Here is a 19,932-nt window from a genome sequence, read left to right on the forward strand (position 1 = left end):
TGCTACTGTGAGCAAGTTTGACTTGCAATTGCAGAGTGGCCCCCTTGAAATCAATAGGCGAGTTTGACACACGGTGCTGCCTATCAAACTCTGCAAGCTGAGTTAAAGATGCTGCAGGTAAAGAAATTACAAAAAAAAAAAGTTGCAGCTCTGAAGTAAAGCATCACAGCTTCGGCATTCGTACAGCCCTGTCCAAATGTATTTTTAAGATTTGGGTCATGGATGTGCAGTGAGGTATCAGAGCCAAATACAAACAGGTTGCATACACCACAAACGTTAGAGCGAGAGCAATAATTTTAGCACTAGACCTCCTCTGTAACGCTAAACATGTAACCTGTATAAGATTGAGGTTCTAGAACAATCAATTCAAACCATAAATATGGAAATCAAATTGCTTTACAGTTTTCCAATAAAACTTTTTTTTTTTTTATTGTAGGACATCTAGCTTCTCGATTTTCAACAAACTGTAAAAATGGACAATATGGAACCTATTCCAGAGGCTCCAGCCACAGAACACAAAATCTCACTGGTTACTCCTATTCGTGCCGCAATTCGAATACGCAGAAGGATTCGGACATTTAAAAAAAGCCATCTTCACTTGGATCTGTCTGGCAAGAGACCTTTGGATAATAATACATCTTGCCTATTTCGTCGGCAGCTGTCTACTGAGCATTCCATCTATAGGCCCTCCAGCTTTGAAACTCCTAACTTTTTTAAATTTGACACTCCAACCTTGGAGAAGGTTGCCTTAAGTAGTATAAAGCGTAAGAAAAATCGTAGGAAGTCCAGAGCGGTACTTTATCCAGGAAACTCCAAAAGGTATTTACCAGTGGAACAGAAAAGCAAAGCAAAACGATGCCTAATGTTGTTAGTTGGGATCATTTGCTTCCAAATCTTGAATGCTATTGAGAACTTGGATGACAATGTTCTAAAATATGAACTAGATGGACTTGAGAAAACAATGCATCGGGAAGTATTTGGACAAAAGTATGCCATTGAGGGAATAATGGATCACCTGAAGGACTACCTGGCAACTCATTGTCATAATAAGCCATTAGTTATGTCAATGAACGGTCCTAGTGGTGTTGGTAAGAGCCACATGGGACGTACATTGGCCAAGCACTTTCGTTCAGTCATGGACAATGATTTTGTTATGCAATACTATGTCATGCACAACTGCCCGAAAGATAGTGATATTGAGATTTGTAAGAACAGTTTAGTGGACTTAATTTCAGACATGGTGACCAGGGCAGAGATTGAGGAAAAAATCCCTGTCTTTATATTTGATGAAATGGAGCATATGCCCCTTCCACTTTTAGACACTTTACAAAGTTACTTCTACTTAAACCAAAACAATGAGTATCTCAATGCCATCTACATCTTAATCAGCAACATTGGAGGAAATGAGGTGACCAGGTTTATCCTGCAAAATTCATCCAGCGATGTTTTGAACGTTCCGCAAGAACTGAAAAGCATTATCCAATCGTCTTTGAAACAGCACCACAGAATCTGGGATATTGCTGAAATTGTCCCTTTCACTTTGTTGGAGAAAAGCCACATCGCCAATTGCTTTTTAGATGAGCTCTTAAGGGAAGGGTTTTACCCAGACAATAACAACATTGAAAGCTTGACAGGACAGCTAAAATATTACACTACAAAGGACAAGCAATACTCCATCACTGGGTGCAAACAGGTGGTAGCCAAAGTGAATCTTTTACATTCATACACATGATTGTTGGGATTAAACCATTCTGATTGCTGTCTAGAAAGTTTATTACCCATATTTAAAGTGAATAAAAGAGAGTCTGTAAATTTAATAACCCTTTGCCATTTGAGTTGAGTTTCTGAGTATAATTCCACTAATAACACATTTTTACATGTGGTTGGTACTGTATTATTCTCTGAATGTTTGTGTGGGTTTCTGCCTATAGTCCAATTACAAACTTGTGGGACTGCACTGGTCCTAGGTAGCGTTCCCCACTAACTCAGAGAAACAGATGTTAGGGTTGAAAGTACCCTGCATATCAGTTTGTGTAAGTACAATGTTTAAATTCTTTCCTCCTTTGTAAACTCTGAAAATATTGTAGACCCTAGATCAGTGGTCTCCAAGCTGCAGCCCTTTACTTCCCTTGAGGCACAATTTCATCCACTGACACCAATGATGGGGCACCATTCCTCCCACAGACATCAATGATAAGGCACTATTCCTCCCCTAAATACCAACTAGAGAGTACCATTTTTCTCGCTGATACCAACAAGGAGGTACTGTTTTCTTCCACTAATGCCAAGGCGTTTTCTAATCCCACTGGCCACAGTCTGGCCCCCCTAAATCCTAAAGGACAGTTAACTGGCCCTTTGTTTAGAACATTTGGAGACCCTTGCCCTAGGTGTTGTGTCTACATATGACAACCTCAGACCAAACAAGTAGCTTTCAGTGTAGGGCTTTTGAATGAAAAAGAAGCACAATTCAGAACTGTTTTCTAACTCTCCTTAACCAAAAAAAACTATCTTACAGGAAAATTAATCTTAACACTTAACCATCCCTTGTACTAAAACCCCTTAATCCCCCACCCCAAAAAAATATTTCTTATTCCCCTTCCAACACTTAACACATGACCCTTAATTTACCCCATTTTATGCTCAGAGTTATTCAAACCAGAAGACTAAAGACATCTTATGAGTGCAGGGCTTCATGGACCTGCTGTCTGAGGGAATTTCACCGCAGCACACAGCACGCTGCACTCAGAATCTAAAGATGTAGAGAGTGACCGTGATGTAATCAGCATCCCTCTCAGTTTCATTAAGGATCAATGACAGAGAGTGGGGATGAGGAAGAAGACTTCACCCATCACTCAACCAGTCAAAAGACATCTGGAAAGGTTAAGTAAAAAAAAAGTAAAAATAAAAACAACACAAAATATAGCTGGGGGGTGGAGGTGTTTGGAGCATGGGGGGCTCCAGGAAGAGAGGGAGCAATTAGGGAACAAGTTGGATTCAAGAATTCAGATTGACTGAATCTCCATAAACTCTAATATCAACCACAGCATTTAAACTAAGCATTCTAACCCCTAAACTACTCTGTAATTCTGCAACCTCCCCCCTCCCTGCTTTATTTATGTACGTCATCCTGCTGAAGAAGCTGCACTAAATTGTCATAGTCCTGTGCTAATAGCTACCAAAGCCAAGGATGCTGCACTGAAAATAAAAGTTCTGGTCTTCAAGGGCCTAGGAGAAAATCCAGCTTTGACCACAAGGAGGACATTGAAAAGCATAAGTTCCTCGGGGGCAGGGATGGATGTCAGTGTTGAAAATTAAGGTCTATAAGCTCCTTGGGGGAAGTGACAGATGTGACTGTAGAATACATCATTTGAAAATGCAGAATGTGATAGCACTGTGTACATAGAGAAATAAATTAAATCTCTTTTATTATAAATCTCTGTGCTCTGGCTGTCTTCACTGTGCACTAGAAGGTCTGAAAAGGTAATGGGCTTATTAAACTGACAGACTGTGAGTCTCATAAGTTGCTACAGCTCCGAGGAGGCTAAATCATTTTTAATTACACCGATAGAAAGAATATATCAACAAGGGCATTAGAAATGCAACTGTTTACTAACTGGTAACTGAAACATTCCAAGGACATTAATTAGAGCTTATTGGAAAGATGTGTTTTCATAATGGAAAGGTTATCTAAGAAGCCATATCAGGTCTAGAAAAGTTGTTAGAATAAAATAAACAGAATTGCTAATTTTCAGAAATTGTGTAAATGTTTTTACTTTTACTTTTTTTCCTCTATGTTCATAACATTCTAATACCCTGCAAATGGACTAAACTAGTGTATGAGGACTTACATATGTTGGCAAAAAACAGCCAATCAGCACTTCATATAGCTCACCAAAAATTAACTGATTGGTCAACTCCAGTTTTTTATCATTAGTTTTAAAACCTAACTCTGTCCAAAAATATTCCTTTAGATTTAGATAAAGCGTTCCTGCTAAGATACCCACTATACCTATGCTTTGTCATTGTGTGTAGGTGTGTGAACAGAAAGTGAGAGAAAAAACGTTCAAAAATAGATACAAACGGCATTAAGGCATTGTTTACAGTAAAGAGGGGTAATAAACGCTTTCAGATGATTATTGTTGTATGGGACCCAATTATATTATATTTCTCCTTTCTGTCTATACCAATGACTCCCCATATGCTAAATTCACAAAGCTAATACACCACAATAAAGATACGTATTTTCAAAATGGTGACAGCTACACTATATTACCAAAAGTATTAGGGCGCCTGCCTTTATACACACATGAACCTTCATCCTCTAACTTTCCTCAGCCTTCCTTCTATTCCCATCTCCTCACCCTCCAACATGCTCACGCTAATCTTTCCTATAACGTCCACTCTCCTCAAACTCTCATTTCTTTATCCCCCCTCTCCAACCTGTACACACCTCCCTCTCTTCAGCCCACTCAATATTACTGCACTTATCACCGCCTGCTCATTCTAAGCCCACACAGTATCACCACTTCCACTCCACTTCCCTCCTATAAATCTCACTCCCGCCTTACCACCCTCACCCTCCTACTACTCCTAATGTCTGGGGACATCACACCAAAACCCTGGCCCTAGCACACCCAATTCCCACCCTCAAAATTGGTTGTCTACCTCCTCCAACAGTAGTCGTAACTCCCACCTTCTCATCCCAATGTCCCTGATTCCACAAGTCAGCCCCCCTCTGGAATGCTCGCTCGGTCTTCAACAAACTAGCATCTATCAATTACCTTTTTCTCTCCAAATCCCTTAATCTATTTGCTATAACCCAAACCTGGCTCCAGGAATTCAACACGACCTCTCCAGCTGCCCTGTCCCACAGTGGCCTCCTCTGGACTCACTCCACCTGACCCAGTGAATGAAAAGGAGGTTGCTTCAGACCTCTCCTCTCCCCTGGTTCCTCCCACACCTCCCTCTTTTTCCCCCTGCTCTTTTGAAGTGCACTGCATTTGTCTTTTCTCTCCAGCTTGTCTAAGGGTCGCAGTCATTTATCGGCCTCCTAGACCAGTGTCACGCTTTCTGGATGACGTCTCTGCATGGGTACCCTACTTTCTCTCTTCTGAAGTACCTGCCATCATCCTAGGTGACTTTAACATTCCAATCAATGTTAATACTGCAACCACTTCTCAACTACTCAACCTAACCTACTCTTTTAACTTAACACAATGGACACAAACCACCACTCACTCCAACGGCAATACTCTCAACCTCGTATTCTCCCATCACTACACTCCCTGCAACCTCTCTAACTCCCCCTTTCCTCTCTCTGATCACAACCTTATCCATTTCACACTCTTCTTGTCTCCTACCTCCCATGCTGCTAACTAGTGATGGACGAACTTCCGACGGGACGTTTCGCGAACGCGAAACGCGAACGGACACAAACGTTCGCGAAAACGACCGTTCGCCGCGGGCTCCATTGACTTCAATGGGAGGCGAATTTCGCAAACCTTTAGGTCGAATTTGCGGCCACGGGGTAATTATTAGGGGGTAGCACGTAGTCCCACCACCTGGACAATAGCATAATACATGTATGAGGTGAATTTGGGATCGATAACTACAAGCATTTTTTTTTTATTTGGGAAATTGTTCTGACAATTCAGGACTATGGAGCTAATGAAGGCAATGGAGGAGAGGGAAGGTCAGGGACCAGGGTAGGCAAACAAGAGGGTGCAGGAGATACAGAGCACTGACAGCAGCACCGTAATACAGAGCACTGACATCAGCACCGTGACATACAGCGCTGACAGCAGCTCCGTGACATACAGCGCTGACAGCAGCTCCGTGACATACAGCGCTGACAGCAGCTCCGTGACATACAGCGCTGACAGCAGCTCCGTGACATACAGCGCTGACAGCAGCTCCGTGACATACAGCGCTGACAGCAGCACCGTGACATACAGCGCTGACAGCAGCTCCGTGACATACAGCGCTGACAGCAGCTCCGTGACATACAGCGCTGACAGCAGCTCCGTGACATACAGCACTGACAGCAGCTCCGTGACATACAGCGCTGACAGCAGCTCCGTGACATACAGCGCTGACAGCAGCACCGTGACATACAGCGCTGACAGCAGCTCCGTGACATACAGCGCTGACAGCAGCTCCGTGACATACAGCGCTGACAGCAGCTCCGTGACATACAGCGCTGACAGCAGCTCCGTGACATACAGCGCTGACAGCAGCTCCGTGACATACAGCGCTGACAGCAGCTCCGTGACATACAGCGCTGACAGCAGCTCCGTGACATACAGCGCTGACAGCAGCTCCGTGACATACAGCGCTGACAGCAGCTCCGTGACATACAGCGCTGACAGCAGCTCCGTGACATACAGCGCTGACAGCAGCACCGTAAGCAGCCCCAGGAGGAAGTCAGCACAGCACAGGGATGGTGTGATCCCCTCATAATAAGAACCCCCAGGAGGAAGTCAGCACAGCACAGGGATGGTGGGAGCCCCTCATAATAAGAACACCCAGGAGGAAGTCAGCACAGCACAGGGATGGTGGGAACCCCTCATAATAAGCAGCCCCAGTAGAAATATGACACCGCTCAACCTCTTCAAAGAGGAGGGTAGGGGCATATAGTACGGTGTGCTTTTTTGGGTCAGGGAAGTGAGCCAAATGAATTAAGAAGGTCTGTGTGCTTGATTCCAAAAATTGTTTATAGACATATACATGGTCTACTGATCACATGTGTTGAATTCCTCCGAGATCCATGCCTCATTCATTTTTAGAAATGTGAGGTAGTTAACACTGTGGTGAGCTAGGCGAGTACGCTTATCGGTCACAATCCCCCCTGCTGCGCTGAACGTCCTTTCGGACAGGACACTGGATGAGGGGCAAGCCAACAGTTCGATTGCAAATTGGGCAAGCTCTGGCCAGAGGTCAAGCCTGCCCACCCAGTAGTCTAGGGGTTCATCACTCCTCAGAGCGTCCACATCGGCCGTTAACCCAATGTAGTCGGACACCTGACGGTCTAGGCGTTCCCTGATGCTGGATCCGGATGACACCTGTCGATGGGTCGGCTGAAAGAATGACCTCATATCCGAAGTCACCAACACATCTTCAAACCGGCCTCTTCTTGCAGGCGCTGTTGGATTGGTACCCGCAAATCCTTCTCTGGGAGTGGGAATTGCTCCTCTGCCAGCGCACGCAAAAGCAGAATGCAGCATTTCTCGAAGCAAGGCCTGGAAGTGCTGCATTCTGACAGCCCTCTGCGACGGCGGTAACATTTCCGCCATTTTGTGTTTGTACCGGGGGTCTAAGTACGTTGCCACCCAGTACTGGTCCTTGACCCTCATGCTTTTTATACGGGGGTCCCTATTAAAACACTGGAGCATGAAGGCCCCCATTTGCACTAAAGTGGAAGCGGTGTGGTGGCCTGGCTCCTGCTCATCATCCAGGATAATGTCGTCCTCTTCATTCTCCTCTCCCCATCCTCGCACAACAGGGATCCCAGAAAGGTTTAAAGCATGCTCTTCTTGCTCCTGCTCATCCGCCCCGGCACCATCCTCCTCTGACTCCTCATCAGACTCCTGTTGTTGACTTGTCTCAGATAGAGTAGCCCCCCCTGGGAATTCATCCAGCATTGCGACTTCCTCATCTTCCCGCTCCTGCTCCTCCACAGCCTGATCAATGACACGACGCAATGCACGCTCCAGAAAGAAGGCATAAGGTACCATGTCACTGATGGCGCCATGGCTGCGACTGACCAGTTTGGTGATCTCCTCAAATGGCCGCAGAAGTCTGCATGTGTCGCGCATGAGCAGCCACTGGCGCGGTGAAAAAAAACCCAGCTCCCCAGAACCGTTTCTTTCGCAGAGTTCATACAGGTAGACGTTAACTGCACGTTTCTGCTGGAGCAGCCTATCAAGCATATAGAAGGTTGAGTTCCATCGCGTCGGGCAATCGCAAATAAGACGTCTGACCGGCAGATGGTGTCGCCGCTGAATGTCAGCAAGGCGAGCCATGGCCGTGTAAGATCTTCTGAAATGGGCCGAGATTTTCCTTGCCTGCCGCAAGATGTCCTGGACCCCAGGGTATTTGACAAGGAATCGCTGCACGACCAAGTTTAAGACGTGTGCCATGCACGGCACGTGCGTGATTTTGCCCTGTTTCAATGCGCTAAGCAGATTGGCACCGTTGTCACACACCACTTTACCAACTGTCAAATTGAGCGGTGTTAGCCACTCATCTGCCTGTGAACGCAAAGCTGAAAGGAGTGCCGGGCCAGTGTGGCTCTTTGCTTCCAGGCACAACAGACGCAGCACGGCATGGCAACGTCTCACCTGGCATGTGGAATAGGTTCTGGGGAGCTTGGGCGGTGCAGTGGAAGAGACGCTAGCAGCGGAAAAGGAGGAGGCAGCTGAGGAGGAGAGGGAGGAGGATGGAGTAGGAGGAGGAGAAGAAGAGTCAGGCCTGCATGCAATCCGTGGCGGTAAAACCAAATCTACACGGGTGCCACGGGTTACATGCTTGACGGCCGTCAGAAGGTTCACCCAGTGGGCAGTAAAACTGATATACCTTCCCTGCCCGTGTTTGCTAGACCACGTGTCTGTGGTCAGATGTATCTTGGCACCGACACTGTGTGCCAGAGATACATTCACTTGCCGCTGAACATGGCCATATAGCTCTGGGATGCCCTTCTCTGAGAAATACTTCCTTCCTGGGACCTTCCATTGTGGTGTTCCAATGGCCACAAATTTGCGAAAGGCCTCCGAGTCCACCAGTTTATATGGCAGTAGTTGGCGGGCTATGAGTTCTGACAAGCCAGCCGCCAACCGTTGGGCAAGAGGGTTATCCGGCGTCATCATTTTTTTACGCTCAAACATTAGGCCCACGGAAGCCTGCCTTTTTGCAGAAAAATGTGAGCTTGGCGTGATGGAAGGTGGAGTGGAGGACAATTGTGAGGAGAGAGGAGAAGGAGAAGTAGAAGACGAGGCTGGACGGTGAGAGCCTGCAGTGTGGCTTTGTGTGTTCCGTTGCTCCCACTGGGCTCGGTGATGGCTGCTCATGTGCCTTCTTAAGGCGGTCGTCCCTAGGTGAGTATTGGGCTTACCGCGACTAACGCGTTGACTGCAAAGATTGCAGATGGCAACGCTATTGTCAGCAGCGGACACGTTAAAAAAAGCCCACACTGCGGAGCCATGTGCCGGTGTCCTGGGAGCGCCAGATGTGACCGTACATGGTCGATGACTCGCTCCTGATACATTTGCAGTCTGCTTTGTCCCTGCTGTGCAATGTAAGTCATTGCTGCTTCTCCTCCCTATCTGCTGGTCCATATCTCCCTCTGAACTCCCCTCCTCTTCCTCTCTTGTGGGCACCCACGTGACATCACTAGACACGTCATCATCAACGTCACCTTCCCCACCGCTATAAGTAGAGTAGGCAGCAACACCGGGGACCAACCTCCTCCTTGGGCTGATCTGGGTACTGGCGTCAGACTGCTGAGTAGCGCTTGTTGCTACCTCCTCTTCCTGATCCAATACCAAGAGTGGCTGCGCATCAGAAATGTCCTCTTGATATGGATCGGAAAATAATTCCAGTGACTCAAGCGGAAGGTATGTGGTGGTGGTGGTGGTGGTCGTGTTGTTGGTGGTAGTGTCTTTGGGGGTGCACATAGCAGAGAGTGAAGAAGAGGGTGCAGATCGAGAGGATGAGGAGGGTGCAGAAGAGTAAGGCTGAGCGAGCCACTCAACCAAGTCTGGTGCATCCTTTAAAGTAATTGAACGCACCTTCTGCAACTTCCCACTTTGGCTCAAGCCTGTTGCTCCTGCCCTACCCCTACCACCCCTGCGGAAGGGCCTGCCTCTTCCTCTGCATGTCATTTTTTAAATGACCCTGTGACAAAACTCTTAGTCCCTATACCGCTGAAGGACTGCTGCAGTATAGGTGAGCGGTCAGCAGTGGTGCACGTCAACCCTATCTATTGTGGACCTATAGCGGTCCTTACAGAACAGCAGACTGTACCGCACTCAAGCCTATGTACCGTAGCACCCTATACCAAGTTACCAGTCCTTATAAGAACTTTTGTGGACCAAGCAGGTTGTGTATTAGTGTTTAGCAGACTGTACGTCAGTCCCTATACCGCTGAAGGACTGCTGCAGTATAGGGCAGCGGTCAGCAGTGGTGCACGTCAACCCTATCTATTGTGGACCGATAGCGGTCCTTACAGAACAGCAGACTGTACCGCACTCAAGCCTATGTACCGTAGCACCCTATACCAAGTTACCAGTCCTTATAAGAACTTTTGTGGACCAAGCAGGTTGTGTGTTAGTGTTTAGCAGACTGTGCGTCAGTCCCTATACCGCTGAAGGACTGCTGCAGTATAGGGCAGCGGTCAGCAGTAGTGCACGGCAACCCTATGTATTGTGGACCGATAGCGGTCCTTACAGAACAGCAGACTGTAACGCACTCAGGCCTATGTACCGTAGCACCCTATACCAAGTTACCAGTCCTTATAAGAACTTTTGTGGACCAAGCAGGTTGTGTGTTAGTGATTAGCAGACTGTACGTCAGTCCCTATACCAATGAAGGACTGCTGCAGTATAGGGCAGCGGTCAGCAGTAGTGCACGGCAACCCTATGTATTGTGGACCGATAGCGGTCCTTACAGAACAGCAGACTGTAACGCACTCAGGCCTATGTACCGTAGCACCCTATACCAAGTTACCAGTCCTTATAAAAACTTTTGTGGACCAAGCAGGTTGTGTGTTAGTGTTTAGCAGACTGTGCGTCAGTCCCTATACCGCTGAAGGACTGCTGCAGTATAGGGCAGCGGTCAGCAGTGGTGCACGTCAACCCTATCTATTGTGGACCGATAGCGGTCCTTACAGAACAGCAGACTGTACCGCACTCAAGCCTATGTACCGTAGCACCCTATACCAAGTTACCAGTCCTTATAAGAACTTTTGTGGAACAAGCAGGTTGTGTGTTAGTGATTAGCAGACTGTACGTCAGTCCCTATACCAATGAAGGACTGCTGCAGTATAGGGCAGCGGTCAGCAGTAGTGCACGGCAACCCTATGTATTGTGGACCGATAGCGGTCCTTACAGAACAGCAGACTGTACTGCACTCAGGCCTATGTACCGTAGCACCCTATACCAAGTTACCAGTCCTTATAAAAACTTTTGTGGACCAAGCAGGTTGTGTGTTAGTGTTTAGCAGACTGTGCGTCAGTCCCTATACCGCTGAAGGACTGCTGCAGTATAGGGCAGCGGTCAGCAGTAGTGCACGGCAACCCTATGTATTGTGGACCGATAGCGGTCCTTACAGAACAGCAGACTGTAACGCACTCAGGCCTATGTACCGTAGCACCCTATACCAAGTTACCAGTCCTTATAAGAACTTTTGTGGACCAAGCAGGTTGTGTGTTAGTGATTAGCAGACTGTACGTCAGTCCCTATACCAATGAAGGACTGCTGCAGTATAGGGCAGCGGTCAGCAGTAGTGCACGGCAACCCTATGTATTGTGGACCGATAGCGGTCCTTACAGAACAGCAGACTGTAACGCACTCAGGCCTATGTACCGTAGCACCCTATACCAAGTTACCAGTCCTTATAAAAACTTTTGTGGACCAAGCAGGTTGTGTGTTAGTGTTTAGCAGACTGTGCGTCAGTCCCTATACCGCTGAAGGACTGCTGCAGTATAGGGCAGCGGTCAGCAGTAGTGCACGGCAACCCTATGTATTGTGGACCGATAGCGGTCCTTACAGAACAGCAGACTGTAACGCACTCAGGCCTATGTACCGTAGCACCCTATACCAAGTTACCAGTCCTTATAAGAACTTTTGTGGACCAAGCAGGTTGTGTGTTAGTGATTAGCAGACTGTACGTCAGTCCCTATACCAATGAAGGACTGCTGCAGTATAGGGCAGCGGTCAGCAGTAGTGCACGGCAACCCTATGTATTGTGGACCGATAGCGGTCCTTACAGAACAGCAGACTGTAACGCACTCAGGCCTATGTACCGTAGCACCCTATACCAAGTTACCAGTCCTTATAAGAACTTTTGTGGAACAAGCAGGTTGTGTGTTAGTGATTAGCAGACTGTACGTCAGTCCCTATACCAATGAAGGACTGCTGCAGTATAGGGCAGCGGTCAGCAGTAGTGCACGGCAACCCTATGTATTGTGGACCGATAGCGGTCCTTACAGAACAGCAGACTGTAACGCACTCAGGCCTATGTACCGTAGCACCCTATACCAAGTTACCAGTCCTTATAAGAACTTTTGTGGACCAAGCAGGTTGTGTGTTAGTGATTAGCAGACTGTACGTCAGTCCCTATACCAATGAAGGACTGCTGCAGTATAGGGCAGCGGTCAGCAGTAGTGCACGGCAACCCTATGTATTGTGGACCGATAGCGGTCCTTACAGAACAGCAGACTGTACTGCACTCAGGCCTATGTACCGTAGCACCCTATACCAAGTTACCAGTCCTTATAAAAACTTTTGTGGACCAAGCAGGTTGTGTGTTAGTGTTTAGCAGACTGTGCGTCAGTCCCTATACCGCTGAAGGACTGCTGCAGTATAGGGCAGCGGTCAGCAGTAGTGCACGGCAACCCTATGTATTGTGGACCGATAGCGGTCCTTACAGAACAGCAGACTGTAACGCACTCAGGCCTATGTACCGTAGCACCCTATACCAAGTTACCAGTCCTTATAAGAACTTTTGTGGACCAAGCAGGTTGTGTGTTAGTGATTAGCAGACTGTACGTCAGTCCCTATACCAATGAAGGACTGCTGCAGTATAGGGCAGCGGTCAGCAGTAGTGCACGGCAACCCTATGTATTGTGGACCGATAGCGGTCCTTACAGAACAGCAGACTGTACCGCACCCAAGCCTATGTACCGTAGCACCCTAGACAGACCAAGTTACCAGTCCTGATAAAGAGCTTTGTGGAACAAGTGAGTTGTGAATGATTAGCAGACTGCAGCAGAAGGGCAGCAGTCAAGTATAATATTCTTTCTATATTTGGAAGAAAGAATATTATACGTGTACAAGCCTATTACCGTACCACTGATACCAGTCCTGAAAAGAACCTTTGTGGAACTAATAGTAACAGCAAGTCTTTAAAATTATCCTCACTGCCTGACACACTGCTTCCTGCCTGTCCCTATACAAATTGGCAAAAAAGAGTAGGCTGGAACGATTAGCTGGAACAGCTCTTTTGTGGACCTGATAGTAACAGCTAATGATGATGATGATGATGATGATGAAGAAAGACTAATCTGGCTGAGCTGTCCCTAAAATAGCAGCATACAGCGCTCTGTCCCTTTATCTAAACTGACAAAAGAAACTCAGGCTGCTGACCTAACACCTATACCAGTCCTGAAAAGAACTTTTGTGTACCAAATAGCTAGCGTTTTCTCTGTCCCTACTCCACACAGGATCCTTTCCCTACAGTGACAGAAGAAAGAATGTAAAATGGCCACCGGATCGGGTGTATTTATAGGTTAGGGGGAATGTCCAAGTGTCCATGAGCTGTCATGTCTCAATTGGTTGTCCTGTAACACATGATAAACGTGTCACGAAAGGTTAAAGTTCTTGTATACATTAAACACGTAAGTCCGCCGGGGCGAACGACGGAAAAAGGCGTTCGAACCCGCGGACGGCGAAAGTCGGAAATTCGCCGCGAAACGACCGCCGGGCGAACCGTTCGGCCATCACTACTGCTAACCCACAAACCACTATACACAGAAACCTTCGCAACCTCAACCCTTCCCTTCTTCATTCTGCTACTGATGGCCTTTAGGACAAAATCAAACCCCTGTCCTGCCAAGACCTAACCACTTCCATCTATAACAACATACTGTCATCCTCCCTAGATGTACTTGCTCCTCTTTTTACATGCAGAACCAGGCTCCATCTACAACATCCCTGGCAAACAGACGACACCAGAAGTCTCAAGAGACACAGCCGTGCTCTTGACCGAGCATGGCGTAAATCTAAATTCCTGCAAGACTTTACCCTCTACAAATCTGCCCGTCTCAAATACAGCTCCTGTCTCCACACTGCTAAACAAACCTACTACAATACTCATCAAAACCCTCTCATCCAATCTTCGTCAACTCTTTTCTACCCTTAATTCCTTACTTCAGTAGCTACCTCACAGACAACAACCTTCTCGATCCCCTATAGTCCGGCTTCTGTCTACAACATTCCACTGAAACTGCCCTACTAAAACTCACCAATGACCTACTAACTGCTAAAACTAATGGCCATTACTCCATACTCATACTCTTCAACCTCTCAGCTGCCTTCGACACAGTAGACCATCTACTTCTCCTCAGCACACTACACTCCCTTGGCATTCATGATTCTGCTTTATCCTTGTTCTCCTCCAACCTATCTCAGTGCACTTTCAGTGTCACTTACAACTTCATCTCCTCTGCTCCTCTTCCTCTCTCTGTTGGGGTACCCCAAGGCTCTGTCCTTGGGCCCCTCCTATTTCCACTCTATACCTCCTCCCTGGGCCAGTTGATAACCTCCCATGGCTTCCATTACCACCTCTATGCCGACGACACCCAGATCTATCTCTCTACTCCTCAACTCACCCCCTCAATCTCCTCACAGATCTCAAACTTACTGAATGACATATCGGTATGGATGTCACACCACTTTCTCAAACTCAATCTTTATAAAACGGAGCTTGTTATATTTCCCCCCCCCCATGACTTTACCATTAAAATCAACAGCACAACCATTGGTCCCTCCACACATGCCAGGGTTCTGGGTGTAATCCTTGACTCTGACCTCTCCTTCAGCCCCCACATCCAATCACTGGCTAAATCCTGCCGCCTTAACCTCCACAACATCTCCAGAATTCGACCCTTCCTGACTAATGACACCACAAAGCAACTTATTCACTCCTTGATTATTTCTCGCCTTGACTACTGCAACACTCTCCTTAATGGCCTCCCTTTAAGCAGGCTATCCCCCTTCAGTCTATTATGAATGCTGCTGCTAGACTTATACACCTCACTAACCGATCCATTACTGTAGCCCCTCTCTGCCAATCCCTTCACTGGCTTCCCCTTCTCCACCATATAAAATTCAAAATGCTAACCACAACATACAAGGCCATCCACAACATCACTCCCAGCTACACCACCAACCTCATCTGCAGATATCGCCCAAATCTTCCCCTTCGCTCCTCCCAGGACCTCCTGCTCTCTAGCTCCCTTGTTACCTCCTCTCATGTTCGCCTTCAGGACTTCTCCAGAGCCTCTCCCATCCTCTGGAACTCCCTGCCCTGGTATATCTGATCAGCCCCTAACAAAAAAAATAAAAAATTACTCACACACGATTGGATGAATGAGGTCACCACAACATTACTTCATTCACTAAGCTAATGGCAATTTGCTTCCCAAAGTGAACATGCACTACTCTTTTAGTAAATCAACCTCTATGTGTGAAAAATGTGATAAGGGGTAAAAGACAACAATTAAAAACAGACAAAATTGTTATTAGTCCCCTACTCTATCCAAAATATTTTTTTGTTTTGTAATGAACAAAGGGTGTATATACATGAGGCTGCAGGGCCGCGTATAATTGACCCAGTACAATGAATTGGCAGACCCATTGGTGTGGATTTACTAAAGGTAGCTAGGCAAGCAAAGTTGTACACTACATGTGCAGTTGCTCCAAAGCTTAGAAAATGAGGGGAAGCTTTCCTGACTTCAATCATCCAATCATTTGTAGGCAAACATGCTGTTTTTATCTTTTCCTTGCATGTGACTGGTTAGCTTAGTATAGTCTGCAAATACTGAGGTTGAACTCTTTATCCCATCCTCCAGGTTGTTTATGAATAAATTAAATAGGATTGGTCCCAGGACAGAACCCTGGGGGATACCACTTTCCACCCCTGCCTATTCCGAGTACTCACCATTTATCACCACCCTCTGAACTCTCCCCTGTAGCCAGTTTGCAATCCATGTACTCACCCTATGGTCCATGACAATTGACCTTACTTTTTACAGTAAACGTTTATGGGGAACTGTATCGAATGTTTTTGCAAAATCCAGATACACCACATCTATGGGCCTTCCTTTATCTAGATGGCAGCTCACTTCCTCATAGAAGGTTAATAGATTGGTTTGGCAAGAATGATTGACTTGTATTGTAAAAAGGAGCAGTAAACCACAAATGTTGTGTAGAGCTACAAATCAGAAAAACAGTGGTGGCTGGTGAAGTTTTAGGATGGGGGGGGGCAGACCCCACCCTTCCTTTTTGACCCTTCCTACTTCTCATAAGCCTCATCCCTTATCACCCACTCCATCCCCTGTATTCCACTTGTTTCCACCCATAGTGTCAGGAGTATACAGCTCTGCATCACAGGACATAGTATACAGCCCCAGCATTACAGAACAGATTATACAGCCCGAGAATCACAAGACAGAGTATACAGCCCCAGCATCACAGGACAGAGTATACAGCTCAGCATCACAGGATAGAGTATATGGCTCAGGCTCATAGATCAGGGTATATACAGCTCAGCCTCACAGATCAGGGTATATCCAGCTCAGCCTCACAAATCAGGGTATATACAGCTCAGCCCTACAGAGTTGTCATGTGTACCAGTTTATCACTCCCTCTGTGTTCACTGTAAATATCCGCCCAAAAACCTACATAAACCTCACTGACCACATGTGGAAAACACAGTAACCATTGTAAATAGTAAAAGACAATATATTTTTTTCTTTCATTAATTATTTTACTGCAAGAAGGAGCCGCTCGGGCCATGTATTCCATCCACGGAGGCGCTGCGTCACTTCTGGTTTCACACTGGCACAGAGAAGCTGGAAGTGATGCTGCGGCTTCGAGGAAAACACCGCCCATGTCCTACGGTGGTGCCAATAGAAAACCTGACAACAAGGACAATGACTGCAATATGGGAGTGTTGTGGCGCATTGCTTTGTGCCACAAGGACTCCCAAAAGCAGCCAAATGAAGCGTCTCACCTGCAATCACGTGATTCCATAGACATCAATAGTACACTGCCAATAGTACACAGTGCACTTAAAGGACTTTTTTTTAGTTTTTTTTTGTTTTTAAAGGAAGTTTTATTTCTTTTTTCTTTTTTTTAGCTTTGGGGGGGGCCTAGCTCTGGGGGCCGGCGCCTGTGTGCTCCCTAAAGAAGGGCGTCCACTAATCAGAAAGCAAAGGCTGTGTATGAAATGAATGAATATGACTGCCATTGTGTAAATATATCATTACAAATTACATAGAAACAAGATATAAAAAAATATTTGCACACAAATTATTTACACTATGCTGATTTCATTTACATGTGTATGAGAAAGATATTAAGAAAACCTTGACCTTCCCTTTAAGAGTACATAGCTATAAGCCTATGGTATGAGACTGATCCTGTCTCTAATCCCAGCCTAGTAGATATAGACTTAGACCCACCTTTTTTCTGGAATGTCATTTTATTTACCCATAATGGGGGTAATAATGGTCTAGGCATGCAGGACCTCCGCCTCCACAGATCTGAACCTGAAGTCCAATTAGTGTCAGTGGTAATCAGGGTAAACGCAGGCAGTGAGGGATCTGGTTGGTGATAGTAACAGAAAGTCAAGAGTAAACATCAGCAGGCAAACACGAAGCACAGGGATTAATGTTCTCTTTATCCTGACCCATAGGAAAAAATTTTAATGGATCAAACAAAGTACGGTAATTGGCAATCAGAAATCCTTTGGTGAGATCATCCTACATTCTAAACATAGCTGAAACACAGAAGACAAACAGAGTTGACATGCAAAGCCTAGAGCACAATTGTTATTGAGCTTAAAGAGCCTGTCCACCCCAAAATTGATATTTGAATTTATGTGGATGCTGGATAGGTAAATCCTCTTACTTAAAAGAAAAGTATGTTGTTGTTTTTTCAGAATTATACCTACCTAGGTGGATGCAGCATCAGACCGATGTCCCCCGCCGGCTCTAAGACTGAGGGCGGAGTGATCAAACACAGCCGAACGCTCAGTTCTCAGGGCTCCCTGAGAAGAGAGCTGGTGACTTGCAGTCACTGATGTCTGCTCTGCCCACCCTCCCCTCGCTGTGGAGAGGGTGGAAGCGGCCGGCTCAGACTCTCAGTGGTTCGCTCAGCTGCTGAGCCATGTTCTGGTCCATGTTGCGGATCCCTACTTTATTGTCCTGATCTTGTCCGAGCATGGACCGGCTGTGTGACGTCCGCTGTCTGCTGAAAATGGGTCACAGGAGTGCAGAACGAACTGCACTTCTGTGATCTACAGGAGAAGTACATCCAAACAAGCTTTGGTTGTGATTCTCCTTTAAAGCTGAAATCCATCTTTTGTTAGATTTTACAGTTTGAGGCCACTGGATGTGTGGTATAAACAGCCAAGACTTCTTATCTCATACCCAGAACACAGTAGTGTCTGTCACAGCGGTACTCAGCCATTCACATAAAAAGCTGTGTATTCTATCAATGAATACAAGGCTTTCCCTGATTTGTTGAGCCAGAGGCTGTGACATCATCAGCCCGCCTCTCTGACTCAGCCAATCAGAGGAAGCTTTGTATTCATTGATAGAATACACAGATTTCTGTGAATGGCTAAGCTCCACTGTAATAGACTCTACTGTATTCCAGGTAGGTGAGGATGTCTCCTCTCGAACCCGGAACATAGTGCTGTATGCTGTATGTAGCCGCAGCAACATACAGTTTATACGGCACATCTGGTGGCCTCACAGGTTAGTGAAGGACAGAGAACTATGAAAAGTCTAACAAAAAGATGGAGTTTAGCCTTAAGTTGTAGGAGCTCTGCACTTAAAGGGTATTTAAAGCCAAAACCTTTTTTTAGCTTTAAATACTAAAGAAGAGTTAAATACCCTATCAAGTTACTATTTGCTGTCTCTGTCCCAGTGGGGAGAGTTCCCTTATCTTCCTGTCCAGAGAACGCAACAGGAAAGGAGAGGAAATTTCTCCAAAGTAAATGGATTTCCCATCTTAGAGGGTTTTCACATGAATAGATTGACCCCACTGAAAGATTCACCTTTACTTCTTGCCAGCGGTGGCCGGTCCATAAGGGGCCCCTAATCCCCATGCGGGGAGCCAGACCCATACATTTTTTAAAAAAAATTTTGAAGCACGTGATTAGAGCCTGAGGTTCTTATTTGCTTCAGAAAGGTTGGGCTTGGTGCGCAGTTGAGCCTACCCACTTGTGACATTAGCGAGTCAACATTCGCTATTGTCTTCCTGCTTCTCCTCTCGGCCAATCAGGACAGGAAACAAGTCCTAAGACCAGATTGCCTGGGAGGAGAAGTGACTGGATTGGCCAGGAGGTGAAGCCACCCGCGAACTGGATGGGGTAAGTGTGGGGCTGGCAGGCGGGGGGGTTTGTTTGCTGCCCCTCCCCCAAAATGGAGCACCAGCTGCCACTGCCTCTTGCTCCGGTGACAGCTCAGAAATTTTTGATTTTCCCTCACCTTCTGTTTCAGTGATAATGGTCACCAACAATTCCCAATAGGGACACAAACAGCAATAAAAAAGACCCTTCCACACTCTAAACAAAAGTGAAAAATATATTTTTTCCTTTACTTACACTTTAAATTTCCAGTTCTGCACAGTTGACATGACTTTTATGGGGAAAACTGACATTTTAGATTAGATTGTTCATTTAAAGCTCAACTTTAGATATAAAAGGTAGAAGTTGGTTCAGCTCTGTAATCAATGATAAAGCATTAAAAATATTTTCTAAATACAAGCAGAGTAAGTACCTCAATTTGACCTGGCATCTGTGGCTTTTCTTCACTGTACAGCAGAGCTTGACTGTGAGAGGAAGAAGCAGCACACATGGAGCTAATAGTGGCATTCAAGGTGACAGGGTAGAATGCTGGGTGTGGCCAAATTGATGTGATTTCAT

General features: G+C 46.2%; 1 protein-coding gene and 1 long non-coding RNA gene across 4 annotated transcripts in view; one reads left to right on the forward strand and one right to left on the reverse strand.

Moving 5' to 3' along the window:
- TOR4A (torsin family 4 member A) overlaps positions 1-3,433 on the forward strand; it is an 87,934-nt gene extending 84,501 nt beyond the window's left edge. For both annotated transcript variants that reach the window (XM_077476121.1, XM_077476129.1), the window contains exon 2: positions 437-3,433. In XM_077476121.1, coding sequence (XP_077332247.1) covers positions 473-1,732 — 1,260 coding nt within the window. In that variant the 5' untranslated portion in view covers positions 437-472 and the 3' untranslated portion in view covers positions 1,733-3,433. The remainder of the gene's footprint in view (positions 1-436) is intronic.
- Positions 1-17,649, reverse strand: part of LOC143974590 (uncharacterized) — a 112,784-nt gene extending 95,135 nt beyond the window's left edge. Inside the window, exon 1 of one of the 2 annotated variants that reach the window (XR_013272249.1) lies at positions 17,462-17,649. This is a non-coding gene — a long non-coding RNA (uncharacterized LOC143974590). The remainder of the gene's footprint in view (positions 1-17,461) is intronic. The other variant, XR_013272247.1, reaches the window with a different exon arrangement.
- Positions 17,650-19,932: the final 2,283 nt, after the last annotated feature.

The sequence above is a fragment of the Lithobates pipiens genome, unplaced genomic scaffold (assembly GCF_037356315.1).
Source record: "Lithobates pipiens isolate NorthernLeopardFrog02 unplaced genomic scaffold, aLitPip1_a1.2 Scaffold_1, whole genome shotgun sequence".
Classification (NCBI taxonomy): Eukaryota; Metazoa; Chordata; class Amphibia; order Anura; family Ranidae; genus Lithobates; species Lithobates pipiens.